At 45.5% G+C, this 26,188-nt stretch overlaps 2 protein-coding genes across 2 annotated transcripts in view; both read right to left on the bottom strand.

Annotated features, from left to right (window-relative positions):
• The window catches only part of ARL5B (ARF like GTPase 5B), a 122,945-nt gene that overhangs the window by 39,815 nt on the left and 56,942 nt on the right, over positions 1–26,188 (bottom strand). The gene's annotated exons all lie outside the window — the stretch shown is intronic.
• Positions 894–26,176, bottom strand: LOC309555574 (uncharacterized protein; the record flags this gene model as incomplete). Its single annotated transcript, XM_082257634.1, has 4 exons — positions 894–917; positions 9,788–10,513; positions 12,764–12,863; positions 26,172–26,176. 4 exons carry the CDS (start codon positions 26,174–26,176, stop codon positions 894–896), a joined length of 855 nt encoding a protein of 284 aa, XP_082113760.1.

Raw genomic sequence — 26,188 nt, 5'->3', positions numbered from 1 at the left:
GGGTCTGCCCGGCTTCGGCTGGGTGGACCTAAGTGAGTACCTCAGTCCCTGTCAGGAGCTTCGCGCCCCGGGGGATCAGGGTCAGGGCCCTTCCTCTTCGGAGGAGGGCCATGTGTGTACGCCTTGTGCACTTTTTGTGTGTCCACGTTTGCGTGTGTGCACTTTTTAATGCACCGGGTGTTAAGTCTTTCGAGTGTGTTTCACACACCACGGGCTTAAAAAGAAAAAAAAAAAAAAAAACCTCATGTGTGCTGCCATCACTGTTTACATACATGTGCGTTCGCCTTTGTGCGTGAACACGGGGGCACGTTAAAGAATTTTTTTTATACATTTACATTTTTAACAACGTACCTTTTTTTTTTTTTATTCATCTCACACAGTCTAATATACCCAATGCGACCAGTGGCATCGGTACCAAGCTCCCCGATTGGAAGGGAGAGCCTGATAAAGGTGGCTGGCCAGTGGTAGAAGGGGCGTGGGGGGGACCCCCTTCTGCTGCCTGTAAAAGTATGGTGACTTTAAAGACACTCGGACCACTTTTAATTTTGTGCAGAATCACTGGCTGAACAAATGATATCTGGATCACAGCTGCATCCACACATATACAGTATATAACCATTAGATAATCCAGAAATAATTTATACAGATTGGCACTGTAAAGAAAATGTGGAAAGTCCTAAAGAGAATGTATCATTTCAATAGTTGAGTAGGAATCAATGTATTCTTTATAATAAGGATGGTAGTAACAGTAGAAGAGGAGTCACTTATTTGGATATGCATATTTGCTTCCAGAAAGACAGATGAAATATATATGAATGTCAATTTGCTACAATGTTTCCAGACCAGCTGTTGGAAAGTTAAATAGGCTGACGTTAAATGAGAAGTCTTGCATCCTAGACAAAGCAATTTACCGCAACCTAGAAGAAGACAAACGGCTTAGGGAGTACAACCTAAGGCCTCATGCAGTGAGCTGTTGTCAGACTCAGTATGCATTTTTAGCATTGTCCTGCTGAAATATTTAAGGCCTTCCCTGAAAAAGACATCTGGATGGGAGCATATGCTGCTCTAATACCTGGCTATGTATTTCAGCATTGATGGCGCCTTTCCAGATGTGCAAGCTGCCCAATCCATACACACTAATGCGCCCATCAATTTCAAAATGACCTTTTTGCCTTAAAATGGTACGTTTTCTCAATTCAAACATTTATGTGTTCAGTACTCTGAATAAAATATGGATTTATGAGATTTGCAAATCATTTCATTTTGCTTTTATGTAGATTTTACAGTGTTCCGACATTTTTTGTAATTGGAGTTGTATAATTATGCGCATGCATGTTTTCTTTCTGCCTGTAAACGCTCCTCTTTAACCACTTGCTGACCGCATAACTTCGTTATACGGCAGCAGAGCAGCTTTCCTGCGGCATATCATGTGATCCGGCACTTTCATGTAGGGGGCACGCCCCTGAGTAACGCTGTGATTAGATACAGCACAAGCCAATCAGTGGGTGCCGGCCAATAGATGTCCACCGGCACCTGCTGATTAGTGAGGAGAGACGACAGAGCTCTGCTTATGTAAACAAGGTAGAACTCTGTTCTATCAGCAGGGATGTGATCGATTTTCTTTCCTTGCAATGCAGGGAATAAAATCCATCAGATCCCTTAATAAAAACAGTACACAAAAACACTGGTTAGGCACACATTTAACCCTTTGATCGCTCTACAGGTTTAACCCCCTCCCAGCCAGTGTCATCAGTACAGTGACAGTGCAAATGGTTAGCACTGACCACTGTATTAGGGTCACTAATTCCCACTAAGTTAGTATTGGACTGTCTGCCGCAGTACCACAATAAGTCACCGATTGCCACCATTGATATGAAAAAAAAAAAAAAATTCCAGCATATATCCGATAGTTTTTAGGCTTATTGAGGTTTATTAGCCAAAATTTGTAGCAAAATACATTTTGGTCTAAATGTATGAAGAAATTTCAAACTTATTTTATTATGGGATATATTTTATAGCCGAGACTAAAAAAAAAAATGGATTTTTGTAAAATCTTACCGTAAAATCCTTTTCTCTTAGCTCATTGACAGACGTAGTCCTCGGTGATACAGCACCTTCGGGTTATGTTGCCTCCACAGGAGCAGGACTAGACAGGAAATTAAAATGCTCTGGCCACACCCTAGGGGCAGTCCCAGAGGGTATATCCTCTCTCTCTCTCTCTGCCTCAGCAAATCAGTTATGTCAAAAAGCAGTCTTTAGAGATTTTAACCCAACCCAACTCCAAAACAGAGGGGCGGGGACTACGTCTGTCAATGAGCTAAGAGAAAAGGATTTTACGGTAAGATTTTACAAAAATCCATTTTTCTCTATCGCTCATTGACAGACGTAGTCCTCGGTGATACAGCACCTTCGGGACGTCCCAGAGCAGTATCACAAATGAGGGGTGGGAAAATGGAAATCAAATCCCAATCTAGAAGGCCCAACCGGTGCCAACTAGAAGTTTACAATGCTCATCCTTAATGATGAGGCTCAACAAAAAAGAAATTTTTCAAACAGAAAAAAACTCTCGAGGTAGACCACCGGTCTCCTCAAATTGCGGCCTGCAAAACCTTGCGGCCAAATGAGGCATCCGCCGATGCCGTCACATCAATTTTATAGAATTTTGTAAAGGTATGTACCGACGACCAGGTGGCCGCCTTACATACCTGGACCACTGACGCCTGATGGCGAAAGGCCTAGGAAGTACTGAGTGCTCGAGTGGAGTGCGCCCTAACAGGGAACGGAGGACTCTGACCCTTAATAGAATAAGCCTGTACCACCGTCTGTCTAATCCATTTGGCAATGGTCGCGGCAGATGCAGGCAAACCCTTTCTGGGGCCATCCGTGATCACAAAAAGTGAATCCGTCTTACGGAATGATTCCGTAGCTTTCAGGTATACTCTGATTGCCCGAACCACATCCAAGGAATGCAACGCATGTTCCCGATGATGCTTGGGCTGAGGACACAAGGAAGGTAGTACAATATCTTCATTCAGATGAAAATCTGAAACCACCTTAGGAAGAAAGGATGGCTTAGGATGAAGTACTACCTTATCCCTATGAATCACTAGGTATGGGGACTGGCATGATAATGCAGCCAGTTCGGACACCCTGCGAGCAGAAGTGATAGCCACCAAGAAGGCCACCTTCTGGGATAAAGTAAACAAGGGAATCTCCCTGATGTTTTCAAAGGGAGGTTTCTGTAGAACCGACAAAACTAAATTAAGATCCCAGGGCGGTAAGGGCGCGCGGACTGGTGGAGCCAGGTGCCGCACCCCCTGGATGAAATTCCGCACCAAGGACTTGGTAGCTAAAGGTTTCTGAAAGAAGATTGCTAATGCTGAAACTTGACCCTTGATGGTGCTCAAGGCTAGCTTCTGCTCAACCCCTTGTTGCAAAAAAGCCAATATTCGAGTCACCGAATAGGTACGTGGAGGAAATCCTAAAGATTCGCACCACGCAATATAAGTCTTCCATGTGTGATAATAGACCTTGCTGGAAGTCGCTTTCCTTGCTTTAATAAGGGTAGGAATGACTGAAGCTGACAAACCTCTGTCCTTCAGTACTTGGGTCTCAATGGCCAGGCCATTAAAACCAGCGACTGTAAAGCACGATGGTAAATTGGTCCTTGAGACCACAGACACTCCCTGAGACGAAGTTCCCACGGAACGTCTGCGACTAGCCTGTCCAAGACGGCCAGGCCGGCTTGACGAGGCCAGCCTAGAATTTCTAGGACCACTGGTGCTGACTGGATCTGAACCAGGCGTCCCTAGAGCTATCTGGCCCCGACCATCCGAGAAAGTCTGGTCGTTTTCTGTTCCCACACATTTATCAGATACCTGATTGCTATCAGGAAGGGTGATCTTTTCTGGTTGAACCTCAGGGACCGAAGTCACCCGGCTAGAGGCTTCTTGGCCTGTCTGGTCAACCAGATCCGATTCCTGTGGGGAATTGAGACTAATCTTAGGAAAAGGTAAAGGAAAAGATCTATTCAGGAAACGGTGACTACCGCTCCCTGTAGTACTTAAATGTTGGAAGGGAAGAATCGCACCGGTAGTAGTAGTTGATGCTCGATCTAATGTCCTGAATACCGGTGAAAACGTCCCCCCACCCTCAAACCGGGTGGGGGCGCACCTTCAGGCTGTGTACTCCTTTGCTTCGGGTTTGGCTGAGTTAGTCCTCTGTTTGTCCGACCAGCCTTTCTTGAACCCTCCTGGAGGAGTCTTGCCTTTCCCGCTTGTTCCAGCCGGGCGTGCGAACCCTTTATGGGCGGTAAAGAAAGGTCCTCGCTTGTTGCGAGGTCCCTTAGCTTTAGCAGCCTGTGGCAAAAAAGTGCTCTTGCCCCCAGTGGCATCCTTAATGATGTCATCTAGGGTGGCCCCAAATAGACGATTCCCCTGAAAGGGGAGATTCGTCAAGGTCTTTTCGGAACCTAGGTCAGCTGACCAGCATTTTAACCACAGCACACGTCTGAGGTTTACCGCTGACATAGATGCATGCCCTAATAGGGGAGTAGTGTCCAAGGCTGCGTCACAGATAAACTGTAGCCCTTGTATAATCTGTTCCATCAAATCAGATGTTTCCTGGGGAATATCTTTTCCCCTAAGGTCTTGGCGTACCAATCTCGCCCATTCCGTAAGTGTCTGGGAAACTAGACCAATAACAATTACTGGTCTAAATGCTGACCCTATCAGAGAGAAGATGGTGCGGGACTCTGCTTCCATCTTTCGATCCACCGGATCCTTAAAGGACGAAGTGTCCTCCACTGGGATAACCGTGGCTTTATTCAGCCTGGAAATAGGTGGATCCACCACTGGTGGTACCGTCTATTTCTTAATGATGGATTCCTCAAACGGATAGCGTCTAGCAATACGCTTGGAAATAGTAAAGGTACGTTTAGAATGCTCCCATTCTCCTTTAATCTTATTACCAAAACACTTGGGTACAGGAAAAACCTTCACCGTTTTGATGGGCTTGTTAGTACCAAAAGGAATCTCTGTATCAGTTGCTTCTGCCGGTAAAACCTCAAGTTTTAAGGTTTCCTGCACTGCCACAACTAGTGCGTCCACCAATGCTTCTTCCTGAATTATAGCGGGAGAAGGAACGCCCTCCTCACTGTCTTAGGGAGCTTTACCTGAGGTAACAGCCCTTGCAGAGGGACCTGCAACTGCAGTGACCATCTCTGAATCTGAGTCAGAGGTGTCAGATAATATAGGGGTAGGCGGGGGTCGCTTCCTTGACCCTCGTCCCTGACAGGCCGCCTCCACTCGAGCCACCATAGACTCCAAAATTGCTGTAAATGCCTCTACACTCTGTGCACCGGCGGGTCCCGTGGCCCCCTCGAGGGAAACAGGTGGGGGAATTTGTGTGGCAGGGTCCATGATTATTCCAGTAACTTCCCGGATAATATAATTCAAAAATAAAAAACTTTTTTTTTTTTTTTTTTTTCACAGACCCCCAGCGCCACAAAGCCCCTTAGTGTTACCTGCTAGGGATCCCTATCGATCGAGAGAGAGAGAGAGAGAGAGATAGACCCCCAGGCTCACCACTTGATGCTCAGAGTTTAACTGCAACAGGTTACAGCGCTGTCTTGACAAACAGGAAGTCTTTTGGCTGGCTGCCCAGGAAGAAAGGAGGCGGCTCCGCCCCTCTGCACGCCTTCCGGCGCCTCCCCTAGCTCCACGAGGTGTTTGGATCACCTCAAACATGGCCGCCCCCATGCTGGAGACACGAGGCTACGCCAAAATGGCGGCTTGTGCAATCCAGCAAAAAAAAATGGCGGCGGCCTGTACCGAATAGCGGTGTGCTGCAGGGCACACAACACTATCTCTGCATGGGGATTTTTGGCGTGGTTGGCGGTACCGGCCCTGGCGGACCTCATGGCCGTTCGGAAGGCCTGCTATAGCTGGAGATTTGACTAGGAAGGCAGTCTACATGTCCGTGGCTTCTGACTGGTAGGTACCTTATTCTTATCACAGTAAGATTCCCAGACTGCCACTGATTACAATCTTTTAAACATGTATACAATTAGATTGTTAGCTCCCAAACCAAGCCTCCTGGCTTTTTGCACATAAAATCACACTCAAAGTAGGGGGATCTGTGCCATGTTATAGGATAGAGGGGGACTCTATCTTACCATACAGAGAGGGGCCCGCATTCACCACAAGACCCGTCAGGGGGAAAAGGGGGAACATACTACTCACCATACCGGAACCAGGCGGGCACCAACTCCTGACAGTACCCCTCTCCACCGGGGCGGGAGGGCTGTCGACCAATACGGACGCCGTGACTCATGGTCTTTGGCGTTTCAGCGAGACGTTTAACTCGCGGGGTCAGTCCCTTAATGGGACTTTGTCGCGGCCGACCCAGCGCGGAGCTATGGCCTGCACGCGCTCGTAGGCTGAACTGGGGTGACCACCGGATCTCAACATCCAGCCCGTCGCCCAGTTCAGCTTTCTTGCTTGAAGATCTCACAGGAACACTGGAGAAAAAAGCTGTCTAAAAAAATCTTTTTAAGAAAAAAATCTTGCCAGGACCGAAGATCCCAGCAAGGTATCTAGGTCCTTACTCCTAACTAGACAGAAAATAACTGATTTGCTGAGGCAGAGAGAGAGAGGATATACCCTCTGGGACTGCCCCTAGGGTGTGGCCAGAGCATTTTAATTTCCTGTCTAGTCCTGCTCCTGTGGAGGCAACATAACCAGAAGGTGCTGCATCACCGAGGACTACGTCTGTCAATGAGCGATAGAGAAATTATTTTTTTTTAAATTGTCGGCGTTAAAAAAATAAAACCCAGGTGATCAAATACCAGCAAACAAAAGTTTTATGTGTGAAAAAAGGCATACATTTCATTAGGGCTGCAACAATTATTTTCATAATCGATTAGTTGGCCGATTTTTTCGATTAATCGGATAATAACCTTAAAAAGGGTGGTGTATAATTTAGTTAAAATGTAAAGAAAAGAAAAAAAAAGATTTTTGTAAGATCTTACTGTAAAATCTTTTTCTCTGAAGTCCAGATGCAGCCTCATCATCATCTGAATGGGTTATGCTGCCCCCTCCAGGAGTAGTCTAGGCAGTAAAAAAATGTACATGTACACGCCCACGGGGCTGTCCCCGCAGGCATAACCCACCCACACTCAGCAAACCAGTTTAGTTGCAAGCAGTGAAGAAAAAAAAACCTTAGTTACTTACCGGTGACGGTATTTCTAAGAGCCTTTCAGGACAGCACCTAGAGAGAGCGCAGCTCCACCCAATCCACAGGAAACACTGCAAATAAAAACTCCTCCTCTTCCACCATGCCTCAGTCATAGAGTAGCCTCCGACATGCTGGAAAACATAAACTACCACAGGTTAAACATTTACAAATTATATTATAAACAAAACCAAGGGGGGGTAGCTGCTGCTGTCCTGAAAGGCTCTTACTTAATACCGTCACCGGTAAGTAACTAAGGTTTTCTCAGATCGCCTTTCAGGACAGCACTTGGAGAGGATAAGCGAGTAACTTACACTTAGGGTGGGACCACTGCCTGCAGAACTTTTCTGCCGAAGGCTTGATCCTGAGCTGACAACAAGTCCAACCTGTAATGTCTAATAAAGGTTGAATAGCTGGACCAGGTAGCTGCCTTGCAGATTTGATCAGGCGAAGCACCGGCCCTTTCAGCCCATGAGGTTGCCACAGACCTTGTAGAATGCGCCAAGATGCCTTCTGGAGGTTCTTCTTCTTGAGCTACATAAGCCTGTTCAATTGCCCATCTGAGCCATTTGCCTAAAGTGCTCTTTGATGCTTTTTCTCCTATACGGGACCCTGAGAAGATGACAAATAATGCATTTGTCTTTCTAAATTCCTTAGTTACCAGGAGGAACTGAAGTAAGCATCTCCTCACATCCAAGGTATGAAAGGATTCTTCCCGAGTATTACTAGGAGCTGAGGAGAAAGTTGGTAAGACAATTTCTTGTGATCTATGAAAAGATGAAGCAATCTTTGGAAGAAAGGCTGGGTCCGTTCTTAGGACTACTCGATCTGCAAAAATTGTCAAAAAAGGGTCTGAAATTGAGAGGGCCTGGATCTCACTGATCCTCCTGGCCGAGGTAATTGCTATCAAAAAGATAGTTTTCAAAACTAAATTCTTCAGGGAAGCCTCTTTTAAAGGTTCAAAAGGAAACTTAGTTAGACCTTGTAACACAATGGTCAAATCCCATTTGGGAAATACTTTAAGGGCTATTGGCCTATTGCGGGCTAATGCCTTGAAAAAACGAATGATTAGAGTCCCTTGGGACAAAGTCTTTTCGAAAAAAACTGAAAGTGCCGCTACTTGCGTCTTTAAAGTACTTGCTGCTAGTCCTTTCTCCATTCCCTCATGGAGGAACTCAAGCACTGAAATTAAATTTTTTAATTCAAAATTTTTGCTGGAACACCAAAAGTTGTATTTTCTCCAGACTTTCAAGTAAATATCCCTAGTCACCTTCTTCCTGCTGGAGAGAAGGGTGGAGGATAAGTTTTTCTGACAGGCCTCTGGCTCTCAAGATGTCTTCTTCAGTAACCACGCTGTCAGTTGTAAGCGGTCCAGTTCTGGGTACACTAGGTTCCCCTGTGTCAAAAGATCTCTCCTGTACGGAAGCTTCCAGGGAGGTTCTGAGGCAAGATTCAGCAGGAGGGCGAACCAAGGTCTCTTTGGCCAGTAAGGTGTAATCAGAATCAAGTTGGTCTTTTCTTCCCTGAACTTCTTGAGAACCAACGGAATCAGTTGGAATGGAGGGAACGCGTAAGACAAACGGAAGTCCCATGGATGGGCTAGGGCATCCAAGCCCCAGTCCTGATCCTCCCTGTGTAGGGAAAAGAATCTTTGGACTTTGGTGTTCTGTTGACAAGCGAACAAATCTATTTGGGGAAGACCCCAGACTTCCACGATCTGCATGAATACTTCTTGATTCAGACTCCATTCTGATTCCAACACCTTTTTCCTGCTCAGCAGATCTGCTAGAAGGTTTTGTGACGCCTTCAGATGCACCGCTGTCAGAGAGGCTAGATTTTTCTCCGCCCAGGAGAGTAGCTGTATTGCCAGATCTGATAGCTGTCTGCTTCTTGTGCCTCCTTGCTTTGACACGTAGGCCACTGCTGTCATGTTGTCCGACAGAACTTGCACATGATGGCCCCTGACTGTCTGTTGAAAGGACCAAAGACCCAAAAGGATGGCTTTCAACTCCCGCCAGTTGGATGATTTCCTGGACTCTGCTTTGGACCATGTCCCTTGCATCGTCCGGCCTTCCAGGTGGGCTCCCCAACCCCACGAACTGGCATCCGTCGTCAGACGTTTGTTCGTCTGGAAAGTCCATTGCAGACCTTCTTCCAGATTTCTGGAATTCCTCCACCACCACAGAGATCTCTTTGCTTTCGTGGAGATTCTGATGGATTTCTCCAGATGTTCCGGGTATGACCAACTCTGCAGAACGTCTCTCTGGAGAAGACGGGAATGCAGTCTTGCCCACTGTACTGCAGGGATAGCGGCTGTGAGTAAGCCCAAAGCTGCCATGGCCGACCTGACAGTAACCTGATGATTGGTTTGTAATCGAGCAACTGCGTTCTGAGTCTTCTCGATCTTTTCTTGAGGTAGAAACACCTTCTGGAGGACCGAATCTATTCTGTATCCCAGAAATTTTATCTGCTGAGATGGAATCAAGCTGGATTTCTCCAAATTCATGAGCCACCCCAGACTCTCTAGGTGGTCCTGAGTCTCCTGAAGGTGTACCAACGCCTGGCTCTTGGACTCTGCAAAAATTAGCAGATCGTCCAGGTACGGGACAATTGAAATACCCCTCAGCCTTAATGGCTCTAGGGCATCCGCCATTACCTTGGTAAACACCCTTGGAGAAGATGAGAGGCCAAAGGGGAGGGCCCTGAACTGCAGATGCCAGACCGATTCCCCGAGATTGACCGCCAGCCTTAGGAATTTCTGGCACTCCTGATTTATTGGGATGTGCAGATAAGCGTCCCTCAGATCCAAGGATGCCATGAAACAGTTTGGGGACAACAGTTTGGTCACTGAATAAATGGTGTCCATCCTGAAGTGCTTGTACCGAATTGATCTGTTTAGGATTTTCAAATTTAGGATCATTCGGTACTTGCCTGAGGGTTTTTTCACTAGAAAGATCTGAGAATAAAACCCACGGCCTTGTTGCCCCTCGGGGACTTGGATAATCACTTCCTGTTGAATCAGCTCTTGTAAAAGAGACATCATTGAGGAAGCCTCTTCCGGATCCCTTGGAAGGGGAGTAACATGGAATCTGCTTGGAGGTGTCTCCGAAAACTCCAGTTTGTATCCTTGAGCCACTATATTCTTCACAAAGGGGCTTGCGGATACGTCTTCCCAACGTGGGAGGAACCATAACAGCCTTCCTCCCACTGGAAGACTGTTGTCACTTGCTTTTATTGGCCTGGTCAGGTGGTCTAAAGAGGACTCCACCTTTCCCTTTGCCTTTATGGGAGGTCCATCTTGATCTCTGATCTTGTTCACGACCTCTGTTGGTTTGTTGAACAGAACGAAATCTCTTCTTAGGAGGAGATTTCTTTTTTGATGGAAAGGCTTTCTTCTTATCCGCCGTTCTGTCAAGAATTGCTTCCAATTCAGGCCCGAAAAGCAAGTCACCGGCAAAAGGTAAACCACAGAGTCTCACCTTAGAAGCTGAATCACCTGTCCAGGTTTTCAACCAGACCGCCCTCCTGGCAGAGTTGATAAGGGCTGCTGACTTGGCAGACATTTTGATAGACTCAGCAGAAGCATCGGCCATATATTTTACTGCCTTTAGGAGCAGCGGAAATGAATCCAGGAGATCTTTCCTTGCTGTTCCAGCCTCCACATGCCCTTTAAGTTGTTCGAGCCAGCACTCAAGATTTCTGGCTACCACCGTGGAGGCCATGGCCGGCTTAAGGCTAGACGTAGAGGAGTCCCAAGCCTTTTTAAGGAGAGAATCTGCCCTTTTATCCATGGTGTCTTTCAGAACACCCATGTCTTCGAACGCCAAATCCGTGCGGCGAGACACCTGAGAAAAAGCAGCATCCACTCTGGGCTTTTTGTTCCATAGGTGCGCCGTATCCTCTTCAAACGGAAATCTCCTTCTTAGGGATTTAGAGAAAAAAGGGGCCCTCTCTGGGTCCTTCCACTCTTTTTCAATAGATTCAGTAAGGACTTTATGAACAGGAAAAACCCTGCGCTTTGTCTGTTCAAGGCCCTGGTACATTCTGTCATGAAGTGAAACTTGCACCTTTTCTTCTGCGATTTCCAACGTGGTGTAAATCGCTTTCAGCAACTCATCAACCTCTTCCAAGGATAATTTGTATCTGGAAGAACTAGCCACCTCTTCCTTCTCTTCCTCCTCTGAATCCCTGATGGAACAGAGAGCACTCTCCCCCTCATCTTCTGAATCACTTGACACTGCAGACTTAGAAGTAGACGGCTGGGAAGATGTACCACCCGTTTGTTGGGAATCTGATAGAACTTGTGGCGTCCTGGATAACAGGGAACGAACTGAGGACAGGGTGTCTGTGAGTTCTTTAAATGAAGATATGAATTCATTATTCTGCTGACTAGACTCTTCCTTCACAAGGTCAGCAATACATGTTTTACAAAGTGGCTTCACCCAGGAATCTCTGAGTGGATTCTTGCATGAAGGGCATTTCCTTGATGCTGGGGCTCTTGTCTTCACTGTGGCTTTAACCTAGTAAAGAAAAAGCCACCATGAAAGCCCAATAACCACAAATAAAAGAAAACCACCACCTAGTGATTTCTTGCAAGGGAGAAAATCGTGACCCACACCAAAAAGGATCAGAAGAAAAGACTCCCAGATGCATATGTATCCTGTTAGACTGGGAACAGTTACTCAGTCTACAGGGCAGGCTCCAAAGGAGGAAGGAAGAAACCCCACAATAAAAGCTCACACAGTAAAGAAAAAAGAGGCACCACTGCACCTCTCCTACCTGAGCTTGGCCGGCGCTGGCGGTGCCTGCTTCCACCGTCGCTGCAGACTTTTCCTCCATGTTGTTGAAAAGTGCAGCTTGCTGGCAGATCTCTCCATTTAAATACCGCTTCCCGCGTCCTCCTCTGTGGACCGGAAGCGGAAGCGCCGACCTCGTGACCTGCCTCTGACCCCTGCGTGTACTGCGGTTGGAGCAAACGCCGCCACGCCCCCACCGGAAGTCCCGTCCACCGGAAGTGACGCCGCGCGTCCCCGGGATCAGAGCCCGAAAGTGCGGGAGATTCAAATGCCAAAAGCGGCTCCCCGCCCGCCGACCGGCCGAAGCGCGGATCTCTGACGCCCGGACCGGATCCTCCGATGGGTTTCAGCTCCCCTGAGCGAACGAGGTGAGAGGCTCCGGAGCATACCCCCTTTGACACTCCAGGGAGGGGAGCTGGGATGGTCTCCAAGCTGAAACAGCAAACACAAAACTGGGCAATAAATCCTTCTCTCCCCCTGGAGAGAGTGCAGCCCTTTCCACATAGCTCCTGCAATGCTTCCACCATGGCGGAGGAAACACAAATGACTGAGGCATGGTGGAAGAGGAGGAGTTTTTATTTGCAGTGTTTCCTGTGGATTGGGTGGAGCTGCGCTCTCTCTAGGTGCTGTCCTGAAAGGCGATCTGAGAAAAAATAAATCCCCAAATTAGAGGGGTGGGTGCTGCGTCTGTCAATGGACTTCAGAGAAAAAAAGGTTTTACGGTAAGATCTTACAAAAATCTTTTCGCTAGCGTCCATCAGCAGATGCAGCTTCATCCTCAGCTGAATGGGACGTTCCAAAGCCGTGTAGGCATGAGGGGTGGGAAGAACGCAACTGGAAAGTAACGTAAATTCCAAAAGGCTAAACTTAGCCAACTGGGTAACATGGAGCTTAACCAAACAACAGGAGCTCACCCAGGTATCAACCCCCAAGAGAAACAAAACATTCTCCAACGAAACAGCAGCCTGAAAAACCTTTGTGGCCAAAAAGAGGCATCTGAAGATGCTAACAAATTTACCTTGAAGAATTTAGTAAAAGTATGCACAGACGACCAAGTCGCTGCCTTACAAACTTGTAGAACAGAGGCCTGATGGCAAAAAGTCCAAGAGGCACTCAGTGCTCTAGAAGAATGCGCCTTCGCAGGGAAAGGAGGAACCGGACCCTTGATGGAATAAGCGTGAACAACCGTCTGCCTGATCCATCTCGAAATGGTCGCAGCCAAACCTTTGCAAAGACCTTCCATAAGAACAAAAAGAGAGAGAGTCAGATTTTCTAAAGGACCCAGTAACCGTCAGATAAACTCTATCGCTCGGACCACATCCAAGGAATGCAAGGCAATTTCCTTGGGATGCTTATGCTTAGGACATAAAGGAAGGCAACACGATGTATTCATTAAGGTGAAAACCAGACACCATCTTAGGGAGAAAAGACGGATTAGGTCGGAGGACCACTTTATCCCTGTGGACCACCAAATAAGGCGGACAGGACAGCACCGCCAACTCAGATACTCTGCGAGCAGGAGTAATGGCCACTAAGAAGGCAACCTTCTGCGACAAGGAAAGCAGAGAAATCTCCCTATGTTCTCAAAGGGAGGCTTTTGAAGAACAGACAAACACCAGTTTGAGATCCTGCGGAGGTAACAGGGATCTCCTTGGAGGAGCCAGATGACGCACCCCTTGAATAAAAGTGCGAATCAAGCTATTAGTAACCAATGGGCGTTGGAAGTAAATGGCCAAGGCAGACACCTGACCCTTGATAGTGCCCAACGCCAAATGCTGCTCAACCACTTTTTGTAAAAAGGCCAAAACCTTAGCTATAGAAAACAAGCAAGGGTGCAGCTGCAGCGATTCACACCATGAAATGTACGATTTCCACATACGATGATAGATCTTCCTAGATGTCAATTTCCTGGCCTTCAAAAAGGGTAGGAATCACCTCTATCCCTCAACACCTTGCTTTCAACAGCCAGGCTGTTAAAGCCAGCGACCGTAAAGCAGGATGGAAGATCGGTCCTTGAGACTGCAGATCTTCCCGTAGAGGAAGTCGCTATGGAGGATCCACGACCAGTTTGACCAGTTCTGCATACTAAGACCGCCATTGCCAGACCAGAATTCCTTCCACTGCCACCTGGCGAAAAAACCTTGGCAGGAGTACGAGCAGAGGGAAGGCTTAAATCAGGCGAGATTTGCTCCAAGGAGCCACAAGAGCATCTGTGGCGTCGGCCAGAGGATCCTGAGACCTGGCCACAAACTGCTGAACTTTCCTGTTGAGGCGAGACGCAAACAGATCCACCTCCGGGGTCCCCCACTGGGCACACAGGAGGTGAAACACTTCCGGATGAAGGGACCATTCCCCTTGATCCAACACCTGACGACTCAGGTAATCCGCTTGCCAATTTTCCACACCCAGGATGTGGACTGCGGAGAGAGGATGAACATTGGCTTCCGCCCAAACCAGAATCTCGGCCACCTCCTTGGCCGCCAGGGCACTCTTGGTGCCCCCTTGATGATTGATGTAAGCCACAGCCGTGGCATTGTCTGACTGTATCCGAACCGGAGAGCCACGTAGCCGGCTTGTCCAATGGAGCAGGCAGAACCCGATTGCCCTCAGCTCCAGAATATTGATCGGCAAGGACGACTCCTCTGCTGCCCTAGTCCCCTGGGCACAAAGTTTCCCCAGCACTCCACCACAGCCCGACAGGCTGGCGTCCGTGGTCACCACCATCCAGAACAACCGTAGGAATGACTTGCCCTGGCACAGAACAGGTGACCTGATCCACCAGGACAGAGCCGACTTTGTGAGATGGCTCAAACGAATCTCTGATCATTTCCAAAGCCCAACCCCCATACAGTTAGAAACATACCTTAGGCTTACATTTAACTCCTCCTTCATCACCCACTGTGTTAACCCCTTCCCTGCCAGTGTCATTATTACAGTAACAGTGCATATTTTTAGCACTGATTACTGTACTAATGTCACTGGTCCCCCTAAAAAGTGTCAAAAATGTCAGTTAGGGGTCTGATCTGTCCGCCGCAATGTCGCAGCCACGCTAAAAATCGCAGATCGCCGCCATTGCTAGTAAAAACACAATACAAATGACAAATCTTTCCCGTAGTTAGTAGACGCAATAACTTTTGCGCAAACCAATCAAAATACGCTTATTGCGATTTTTTTTTTTACCAAAAATATGTAGCAGAAAACAAAATTGGCCTAAAATGTTAAAAATGAATTTTTACATTTTTGTTTTTGGGAATGTTATATAGCAGAATGTGAATATTTTTTTTTTTTTTTCAGAATGGTCACTGTTTATAGCGGGGGGGGGGGGGGGGAATAAAATTGCAGAGGTGATCAAATACCACCAAAAGAAAGCTCTATTTGTGTGTGTGCGCATGTGTGTGTGTGCGTGTGTGTGTGGGGGACATCAATTTTATTTAGGGAAAGCGTTGCACGACCGCGCAATTGTCCGTTAAAGTAACGCAGTGGCGAATCGCTAAAAATGGCCTGGTTATTAAGGGGGCAAATATTCCGGTCCAGAAGTGGTTAAATGGAAACCAGAGAAGACTTTAGGAAGAAACGACTGAGGTATTCGTACCACAGGTCTGGCAGAAGCAGACAGGCAGAAGCAGACAGGCAGAAGCGAGCTGGTCTTCGGTCCCGAAGGGGCCCGAAGCTTGACTTACCCGGCCAGGGCCTCTTAGAACCCGCTGCGGGGGTTACGGGTGGATTTTGATCCCTGGTCCCTAGATCCCGAAGGAACGAAAGGACCGCTTAGTGGCTGAGAAGAAAGGACCATGCTTGCAACGTGTCTCTACTCCTGGCAGACTGTGGAAGCCGAGTACTCTTACCTCCTCTAAGACCCTTAATGATCTCCTCCGTGGAAGTTCTGAACAAGCGGTCTCCTACAAAAGGGAGATCAGTCAATACCTTCTTGGGAGCCTGGTCCACAGACCAATATTTCAGCCATACCATGCGGCGCAGAGTCACTGCCGTCACGGACACCCTGCCGGCTAAAGGGGATGCATCCAGGAGAGGCATTAGATCTACTGCAACCCCCTGGACCAACTGGTCAGCCAGGTCAGGAGGAGGTTGTCCACCTTCCAAATCCTGGTGCAGGAGCTTAGCTCATTCAGCATTCAGGTAATGTCTGTGAAATCAAGGTTATGGCAAACACTGGCCGCAGAATGGAACCGCCATGGTGAAAAGTATCATGCCAGATATTAAGCTCTTGTCAAAGGGGTCATTAAAGGATGGAGTGGAAAAAATGATAAATCAGCGCAAACCATGAAATCCAAAACCCATATAAAATGGTATGCACAAGGCTGCAAACAAACAATCAGTGCTAAACACAAAACACCCGCTGACGAAGTCTCTGACGTAACGCGTACGGGGAGGAGCCTGCTCGGATTACGTTGTCTTCCTGGAAGTACGGAGAGAGCTGTATTTTGCTGTAGAAAGCCCGCACTGCTTATGTGCATCTAAATGTAAGTGCAATATTTTTTACTTATAAGGGAATAAATAGCTTTTTAAACAGAGCATTAGATCTTTCCCCTTTTTTTGTACATACCGGGTTCCTGTCTGCATGGAGTGTTAGCTGGAGGCGGTGAAAGAAGGGACACCAGGCTGGTATCTTTGCATCCCTAAAACGTGTTTGATTCTCAGGAGTCTAGTCATAAGGTGAGCTGCTAACCTACACTTATCACTGGGAGCACTGGAGTGGAGCATGCAGCACATTTTTTGTGTGAACACAGATGAAGATTGATTGATTTTGGCTTTTATTTTTGTTCACTTTTTATTTGGACTATAAATTTATCGTTATCACATTATCACTTTATCACTATTTTGGATTTATTACTGAGTGGATATTCAATTGATAACAATTTAGACACAAATATAATTTTTCACTTGGCGCAGCAATATTGTTTATTAATTAAAGGATGGAGAGTCCTCCACCAGAAGGAGGGTGGTTTTATTCAACCTGGAAATTTGAGTCCACCAAGGGTGGTACTGTCAGTTTCTTTAGCAGGAACTCAGCGATACTACAAGTCCCAGTGCACCAAAATCGCTATAGCAGCAAGATAGAGCCAAATAACCCCCACAGGGGCTCACCACCCCCTTCTCAGATGGGGATGCAGAGTGTCAGGCTGCACGACTAGGTCGCCGCCTAGCAAATCTGCGTCACTAATGCCTGATGACGGAAGGCCCAGGGGGCACTAAGCGCCCGAGTAGAGTGTGCCTTAACAGGGAAAAGAGGGACCTGACCCCTAAATGAATATTCCTGAATCACTGTCTGACCCATGCAGAAATGGTCGCAGCAAAAGCGGCAAACCCTTTATGGAGGTCCAACCGCGAGTACAAAATGGTGAGCGACTTCCTAAAAGACTCCATAGCTGCCAGGTACACCCTGATTGCCCGAAGCCACCTCCAGGGAATGCAGAGCAATTTCCTTAGGATGTTTAGGCCTGCAACATAGGGAAGGCAACACAATGTCTTCATTCAAATGGAAATCAGACAACCTTTGGAAGGAATAAAGGGACAGGGACGAAGAACCACCTTAGCTCTGTAAACCAACAGGTAAGGTGAACGACAAGGAATCTAACACAGGTGGACCGCTCAAGGTGAACGACAAGACAACACCGCCAGCACCGACACCCTGCACGCAGAAGCAATCGCCACCAAAAAGGTCACCTTCTGGAACAACGTAAACAGGGGAACCTCCTGATATTGTCGGAAGAAGATTCCTGGATAACACCAAATTTAAGAATCCACAGTGGCAATGGAGACCGCACTGGAAGTGTCGAGCTCCATGGATAAAAAGGTACGCACCAAGGAATGTGTGGTCAATGGACGTTGAAGAAAAAAAAAACGTCAAGGCCGGAACTTGGCCCTTGATGGTACTCAAGGCCAGGCGCTGCTCAACCCCCCCCCCCCCCCCCATTGGAGGAAAGCAAAGATCCAAGCCACCCAAAAAGGAGCGAGGGAGAACCCCAAAAGACTCACAATGCAACGTATGTCTTCCAAGTACAATGATAGATCTTCCTAGAGGTAGATTTTTAACTTTCAACAGCGTAGGAATCATCGATTCAGGCAAACCTCTATTCTTCAGCACCTGGCTTTCAACAGACAAGCCATTAAAACCAACAACTGTAAAGCAGGATGGAAGATTTGCCTTTGGGATAGCAGATCTTACCTGAAAGGAGGTCTCCAAGGAACATCGGCAACCAGCCGTACCAGATCGGCGTACCAAGACCGGCGAGGCCAGTCTGGAGCCACTAGAAAGACCGGAATCCCTTGCTGCCTCGATCCTGCACAGGAGTCTTGGCAGAATTTTGAAAGGGGGAAAGGCATAAATCAGACGATACTGATGCCATAGAGACACTAATGCGCCTGCGTCATCCAGAGGATCCCAAGACCATGCTACAAACCTCTGCACCTTCCAATGAATGTGTACAGCAGAGGGGGCTGGAACGATCATTCTGCCCACCTTAGAATGCCAGCTTCTTCCCAATCCGCCAGGACACTTCCTGTGCTCCCATGGGATTAGCATAGGCCACGGCCGTGGCATTGTCCGATTGAATTCGTACTGCACAGACGAACTGTCCAGTGATCCAAAGTCTGATCGTTCAGAGTTCCAGTATACTCATCGGCAGTCTGGACTCTTCCCGAGTCCAGACCCCCTGAGCACAAGCTGTGCCGAGGACGCCTCGCCACACAGACAGGCTGGCATCCGGGTGACAACCACCCAGTACAGGGGAAGAAGAATTTCCCTGTCGAAGTGCCGAAGAACAAAGCCACCTCTAGAGAATGTGCGTTCTTGTCCCATGTCCTTTAGGGAAAAAAAAAAGTTTAAATCAGTGGCGTTTAAAGTGGTTGTAAACTTATATACCCAGTAAAGTAACTGGCCTCAGGTGATAAACAGATTAAACAAATCCTCCTGCATATATTGTACCCGTTTATTTTTATACAGCTTATCTGAGCTTTCAGAAAACAGGGGGGCAAGTTAGACTCTGTAGAGCTCAGTGGGAGCCGATTGGAGGGAAGAGACGCACAACCTTTCACACAGCACACAAAAACAGAGCTGAGGCGGTCAAACAGCTAGAGCTCCCTCCCGTCACTATTTTTCTCTTGATGTCAAGAAAGCTGGTCAGAAGTGACTTATGCTGATAGGAGAGGATTGAAGCAGCAGACAGAAATGACATTTAGTACTCTTGAGACAAGTATACACTATAGAGGAACATGCTTTGTTCATTATTTAGGTCTGAGGTTTACAACCACTTTAAGTTACGCGTGCATGAGAGTGAAAATGAAAAAAAATATAGTTATAAAGGTCAGTCACACCCAATCAGATTTAGATGATATCTACATACATTCTGTCCTATCTACAATTATGTAGTATCTATTTATGCATTAAGATGGGTTGCACCCTGCCAAAAATGTTGACCTTAACAATTTTGGAAACTCCTTGTTTCAAATCTCACTTGCTTCATATTTTTTTTTTTTACTTTATTGATTGCAGAGGGCTCAATATCCCTACAAGCATGTACAGTGGGCTCACTTCTACATTTATATCTTTAGCATATCTATGTCTTGGGAAAGGTGGACTGTGTCCACCAAAATGTTTGCATTAATAGAACAGAGCTGAAGGTTCCCTGTTGCAAGTCCCGCTCAGTGTAGCTGCTGCCCGTTTTATTATCTACATACTTAATAGCTGGCACCCGGGTGAATATATCACAAGACCATTTGTATCTGTTTATATCATATACAGATCATACTTTTATCTATATTCAAATAGAGAAGGAGGACCTTACGGACTGAAAGGTGAAAACTGCTTGTTGCCTCAACTAAATAAACCTCATCATGCAACATTTACTTTTCAAGCCCCGTGAGTGGCACCTTATTTTTTGGATTACACGTATCTCATGGCTCGCCGTGCGCCCAGGCCCGTTTGTATGCAGTGGCAACCAGCAGATTACATTTATCCCATATTTTTAACATATGTTCAGATCAGATATTTAGATCCAATCATATATCCTGTTCAGATCAGATCTGTATTTAGATCATATTGTATTTATATTTTGATATATTTAAATCATTTATATTTTGATACATTTCAATTTTGAATTCAGATTATACTTATTGGCACTTCTTTTAAAATGATAGCTTAGGTCCCTGTTTTTCATGCACTAGTGAGTTTTTGGTGCTTTTCCAAGTCTCTATACTCATTAAAAGGTTAAATTTGGCACCATTTAGGCCTGGGTTCAGACATATGCAATGTAGGATCCAGCCCAATTCTAATGTGGGTTCCCGCATTGCATCTGCCCCGCAGGCAGTTCACACTGCCCTCTGCGAACCGCTGCGGGTGTCAATACAAAATTAATGATACCCCCAGATCGGTTCATAGTGTGAACTGTGAATTAGGACAGGAATCAGATCGCATTGGGTGTGAGAAAGAAAAAAAAACAAGTTCCTGCACAGACATTGCATGTGATATGCACGGTAATACGGTGCAAATCACATGCAATGTCTGAGAACGCATACGTCTGAACCCAGGCTTATACATATTTTAAGTATTTCTCTGAAAACTACACCAGACAGACATCGCAAGCATGTTTAAAAACAAAACACACACAGAGCACTCTTTTTACTGCCCCCGAGCAGTGCCTCCAGAGAAAGCCGCTTGTCCCGGGGGCACCACTGCATGTTTGCTCCCAAGCTGCTGCTCTGTGTGTCCATAAGACATGTAGAGACCCAGCACCGACCCAACCCCCCTTCTCTCCTCATTGGCTCCCTGGCTGCGATTGACAGTCTTTAGAACCACTTTAAGCTAAAAATGTAGCCAGCTGAAAATGTATAGTAACTGAAGAAGTTTATTTCAATTTAGTTTAAACTAAAGTTTCTGTTGGTGAAGAATCCAGGTTAAAAAGTCATATCGGCCAAGGATGAGATTTCACATTGCTGAGCCACTCACTGCCAATATATATTTTTTTAAACTCGGGTCTCCATTTCCTTACATTAAAACAACTTGGTGAAATTGTGAAAGTGAGTGAAGACAGATTTCTCTGATTACTTAGTGTTAGGTGGAGCCATTAGAGCAGTCATGGAAATGTAAACAATTCCAGCACTCATGTGACATTTTCATTCTGAGTTTTCTGGACTGGATGTTTTCCAGTAATTGTGTGCTGGAAGTTCTCCAAGTAAAGCAAGTCAACTGTACACAAGGAATGTAAGAGAACCCAGAGATTTTCCTATCTTTAAGCATATTCTAAATTACAGCTGTGTGAGGGGAAGCCTGTTTAATATAGTTGCCCAGGAAAAATAAATTGGAGTTATACGCCCCCTACAGGAGTAGGAGACTAGACAGAAAAAGTTCTGGCTACGCCTATGGGCAGTCCCAGGAGGTATACCAATACCAACCCAACTCAACATGGAGGGGCGGGTACTGCGTCCGTCAATGAACTTCAGAGAAAAGGGATTTTACGGTAAGAAAAAAAATCTAATTTTCTCGATCATTGATTGACGGGCGCAGTCTCTGTTCTTCATAACAGTAAGAACGTCCCCAAGCAGTGCCATAAAAATGGGGGGTGGGAACAGCAGAAAAATTCCCCAAGGCTGAACCATAGCCAACCAAGCAACATAGGACCCATCAGAACAAAATGCGACCCACCTGAAAAAAAAAAATTAATAAACGCCCTCAAAGGAGACTAAAACACCCTTAAACGTCAGCATGGAAAACTTTGCGGCCAAAGGAGGCATCTGCAGATGCCAACACATCAGCCTTATAAAACTTCGTGAAGGTATGTACAGACGAGCAGACACCACTAGGAGTCCAGCGACATAGGTCTACATCGCTGGACCCAGGGGAGCCGCACTGCTGCAGTAGGATTACTGTGAGCAGTCGGCAAGTGGTTAACTTGCCAATGGTCGGTCACTAATGCATCAGTGACCAGTGGCAATACATTAACCCCTTCATGCTGCATAATACAAATACCATTGGCAATTAAATTAACCACTTGCCAAAAAAGTCATTTTCGGTTTTTGGCAAAGGGCATCCTGAATTTTCGGTTTCTGTTTCGGCCCAGAATTTTCATTTCGGTGCATCCCTACTTTTTTTTAATCAATGGCAGCGGAAGTCAGTCTCTGCATGTACAGCATCATCTGAAGTGGGCCTTCTATGAAAAGGGAAGGACCACTTTTATATCAGCAAAGTTCACTTTTTCAAAAACCATGCATAACGTGCATTTTATTTTTTGCTCTATGAGGCCATAGAGCATTACATCGGTGATCAGCAGATCGTGAATGCAATGTCCGGCTCTTGCAGACTCATTACAGCTGTCTGCCCTTATGGACAGCTAATTACTTTAGAGCAAGATGAATCAAGAACTATGGGGGTGCTCACCAGCGTTCTCAAAGATCATTGAGAACTACAAGCCTTCTGCCACAGAGGAAGATGGGACTTGTAGTTCATTCACAGACATGGCTGTGTGGGCGGGGTTGGTTCTGCAGGGCTGCTGCTTTAGCAGCTTGTTACACCCTAAATACGGGTGTAACATGCAACATGTTACTGAGGCACATTTCACAGGGGCCCATCCGATTGTGTCCGACTCTCGTTTTTCAGGTAGACCTGATTGGACCCTCTATTTTCCTCTATAGGCAGTTGAATGTAAACAAGCTTGTGTGTTTACAACCGGCTACCTCCGATTCGATAAAAAACAGAAGGGGGATCAGTTCCCATCCATCTGGCCCAACAGATCAGAGGGGAGTCGGGTGAGTCCTTACCCACTCTGCATAAACAGAGATGGTCGTCATCTGGCAGCTCCACTCTGCTAGGGATCAGCAAACAGATCCCCTGAGCAAAACTTGGATCCCGCCCCTATGAAAGGGGCCTAAGGCAAACTGATCCTATATAGCTGACACCCCAAAGTTTTATGCGCGTGTGTAGATAACCAGTAAAAACGTACGCTTTATTCTCATGCTTTTTCAGCTATTAAAGATTTATAGAATATCAAGATAAGTAGAAGGGCAATTTTTTTTTCATTTTGGATAGAGCAAGTGAGGGTTATAACCCGTCAGATTTTTTTTTTGCACCATATGTGTCCCATTGCAGAAATTTCCCTTCACTTCCTGTCCCAAAGCCAAACAGAAAGCGATAGGAAATCTCTGCAAAGGCAATTTATTGGGGACCACCAGAACTAGTGTCCCCATTGGAAGATTTCCCCTCTATTACTTTTCTGGGGACAACCCAAAATTTGGGATTTTCTTTTACTTTCAATGATAATGGTAAACAGGACAAATAGAAAGGGGGGGGGGATAATAAAAACTGACAGTTGTTCTAATGCCCCGCCACTCTATCCAGAACTAAAGATAAACTTTTACTTTAGTTAAAACTTCAAGGCAGCCTATATTAGCTACTACAAAGACTGCAAAATGCATTAAGATAAAAAGCCTTCTGTGTGAAGCAGCCTCCGCAGCACCGCCTAGTACTATGGATGTGAAGTAACCTTAATGCAAAGTTTACCTATAGTGCTTGCTCAATAATAGGGTACATATATATTATATAGATAGTACTGTTATACTTCAGAGTAAATAAATCATAATGGTGCTTATATTAAAGTGCAAAAGTGTTAATGCAAAAAACAAGTGAGCAAATTAAAATTAATTTCTGTGATATACAAAAGGCAAATGCCAGTTCAATAGATTGCACACTGTAAATAAATCAAAAAAGGACCAAAAAATATTCAAGTTCATACGCAGTGCATTAGATCTAAATGATCTCAAATATTCCACAGAGTTCATAAGTAAATAGGGTTTCCATCCGTCCGGATTTCACAGACAGGATTGGATGCGGATAGCAGTGGGTGTCAGCAGACATGTCCCCACTGACATCCGCTGCCCCATAGGGATGCATGGAGGATCCGATCAGATCCGCCTAAAAAACTGACAGGCGGATCCGATTAGATCGTTCGTGTGAAAGGAGCCTAAAAGGAGGGTGTTCCACATTATTAAGCAGAGCACCATTTTCATGCAATATTGGGAAGAAAAAGGATCTCTCTGCTGCCGAAGAGAGTGAAATAGTTCAATGCCTTGGACGAGGTATGAAAACATAAGCTATTTCATGAAAACTTAAGCGTGATCATCGCACTATTAAGAGATTTGTGGCCGATTCAGAGCCCAGACAGGTTCGTGCAGATAAAGGCACATTGAGGAAGATTTCTGCCAGATCCATGCATCGGATCAAGAGAGCAGCTGCTAAAATATCATTACATTGCACCAAACAGATAGCTGAAGCTGCTGGTGCCTCTGGAGTCCCACGGACATCAAGGTGTAGAGTCCACCAGAGTCTTGCAACTGTGCATAAACCTTCTATTCGGCCACCACTAACCAATGCCCACAAGCAGAAATGGCTGCATTGGGCAGAAAAATATATTTGGACTCATTTTCAAACAGTCCTGTTCACTTTTACTAATGAGTGCCATGCAACCCTGGATGGTCCAGATGGATGGAGTAGTGGATGGTTGGAGGACGGCCACCCTGTTCCAACAAGGCTGCGACGTCACCAAGGCGGTGGTGGAGTCATGTTTTGCTCCGGAATCAGGGAAAAAGAGCTGGTCGGCCCCTTTAGGGTCCCCCCGAAGGTGTAAAGATGACCTCTGCAAAGTAAGTGGAGTTTGACGGACCACTTTCTTCCCTGGTACAGAAGGAAGAACTATGCTTCCCGTAATAAAATATCATCTTCATGCATGACAATGCACCATCTCATGCTGCAAAGAATACCTCTGCATCAATGGCTGCTATGGGGATAAAAAGGAGAGAAAGTCATGGTGTGGCCTCCATCCTCCGGACCCTCAATCCTATTGAGAACCTTTGGAGCATCCTCAAGCAAAATATCTATGAGGGTGGGAGGCAGTTTACATCCAAAGAGCAGCTCTGGGAGGCTATTCTGATAACTTGCCAACAAATCCAAGCAGAAACTGTCCAAAAACTCACAAGTTCAATGGATGCAAGACTTGTGAAGCTGCTATCAAATAAGGCATCCTCCGTTGCACTATCTGCTGGGTCTTCCATTCCCCAGCATTCCCAAGTTGACAAATAAATTGGCTTCCTTTATACTATTGGCAGCCAGGCGGGCTATTCCGCTTCATTGGCTCCAACGAAACCCTCCTGACAAAACCCTTCTACTGCGATTGATTTCAGAGGTTCGGGGGATGGAACACCTTACTGCAATGGTCCATAATGAAGTGACTAAATGTAATGCAGTATGGGCTGAATGGGATCTTTATCACTCTAGCTTGAATTGAGTTCTGTTGTCCTCCCTGAGGGTATGGTTTTTTTCCTTTTGTTTTCCTCCCCTTTATTGTGTTTCCATGTGATCTCAAATGCCTTGTATTATTTTTTTCTTACCAACGCTGTTATTGTTTTGTTCCTTACATGGGGGCACCGTCCCTTGTGTTGTAATTTTTTTTTTTAATTCTCTGTTCCTACTCATTGTACTTTTTCTAAATAAAAAATTATAATTAAAAAAAAAAAAAAAAAAAATTATATATTATATTATATATTATATTATATTATATTATATTATATTATATATATATATATATATATATATATATATATATATATATATATATATATATATATATATATATATATATATATATATATATATATATATATATATATATATATCTATCTATCTATCTATATCCTATGTTAAAATGTAACATGACCTGTTAAAATGTTGTTATAAGTTTGGATTGAAATAGCTTTTGATTTCAGTAAATATGCTGCAAACACAAATTACAATTTTCAGCTCTTTACAACCTATAAAGTGTTTTGAAACTTACTGTGCATAATAATTTGGAACAGTGTATTGTATGTTAAAAAAAAAAAAAAAAAAAAACACTATCATTAGGAGGTTTGTTTAATAAAATTTGAATCGTACTCTTAATAGTTAATATGGGAATTATGCTGACTATTTACATCAATTATTTAGGTAGATGAGAAATAATTTGCATAATAATTTGGAACAGGGTGTATTTGCATTCCTACATGTAGAACATAACTGGAAGTTACATCTAATGAGCAAATATGGCTGCCCTTGTACATTTGAAAATTATACAAAAAAAAAAAAGTTATTCAACATATTACACCATGTTGACTGACAT

The sequence above is a fragment of the Pelophylax lessonae genome (genome assembly GCF_965119305.1).
Source record: "Pelophylax lessonae genome assembly, chromosome: 5".
Taxonomy (NCBI): domain Eukaryota; kingdom Metazoa; phylum Chordata; class Amphibia; order Anura; family Ranidae; genus Pelophylax; species Pelophylax lessonae.
Note: the sequence above shows the minus strand (reverse complement) of the source record. Positions and strands in the feature narration are given on the sequence as shown.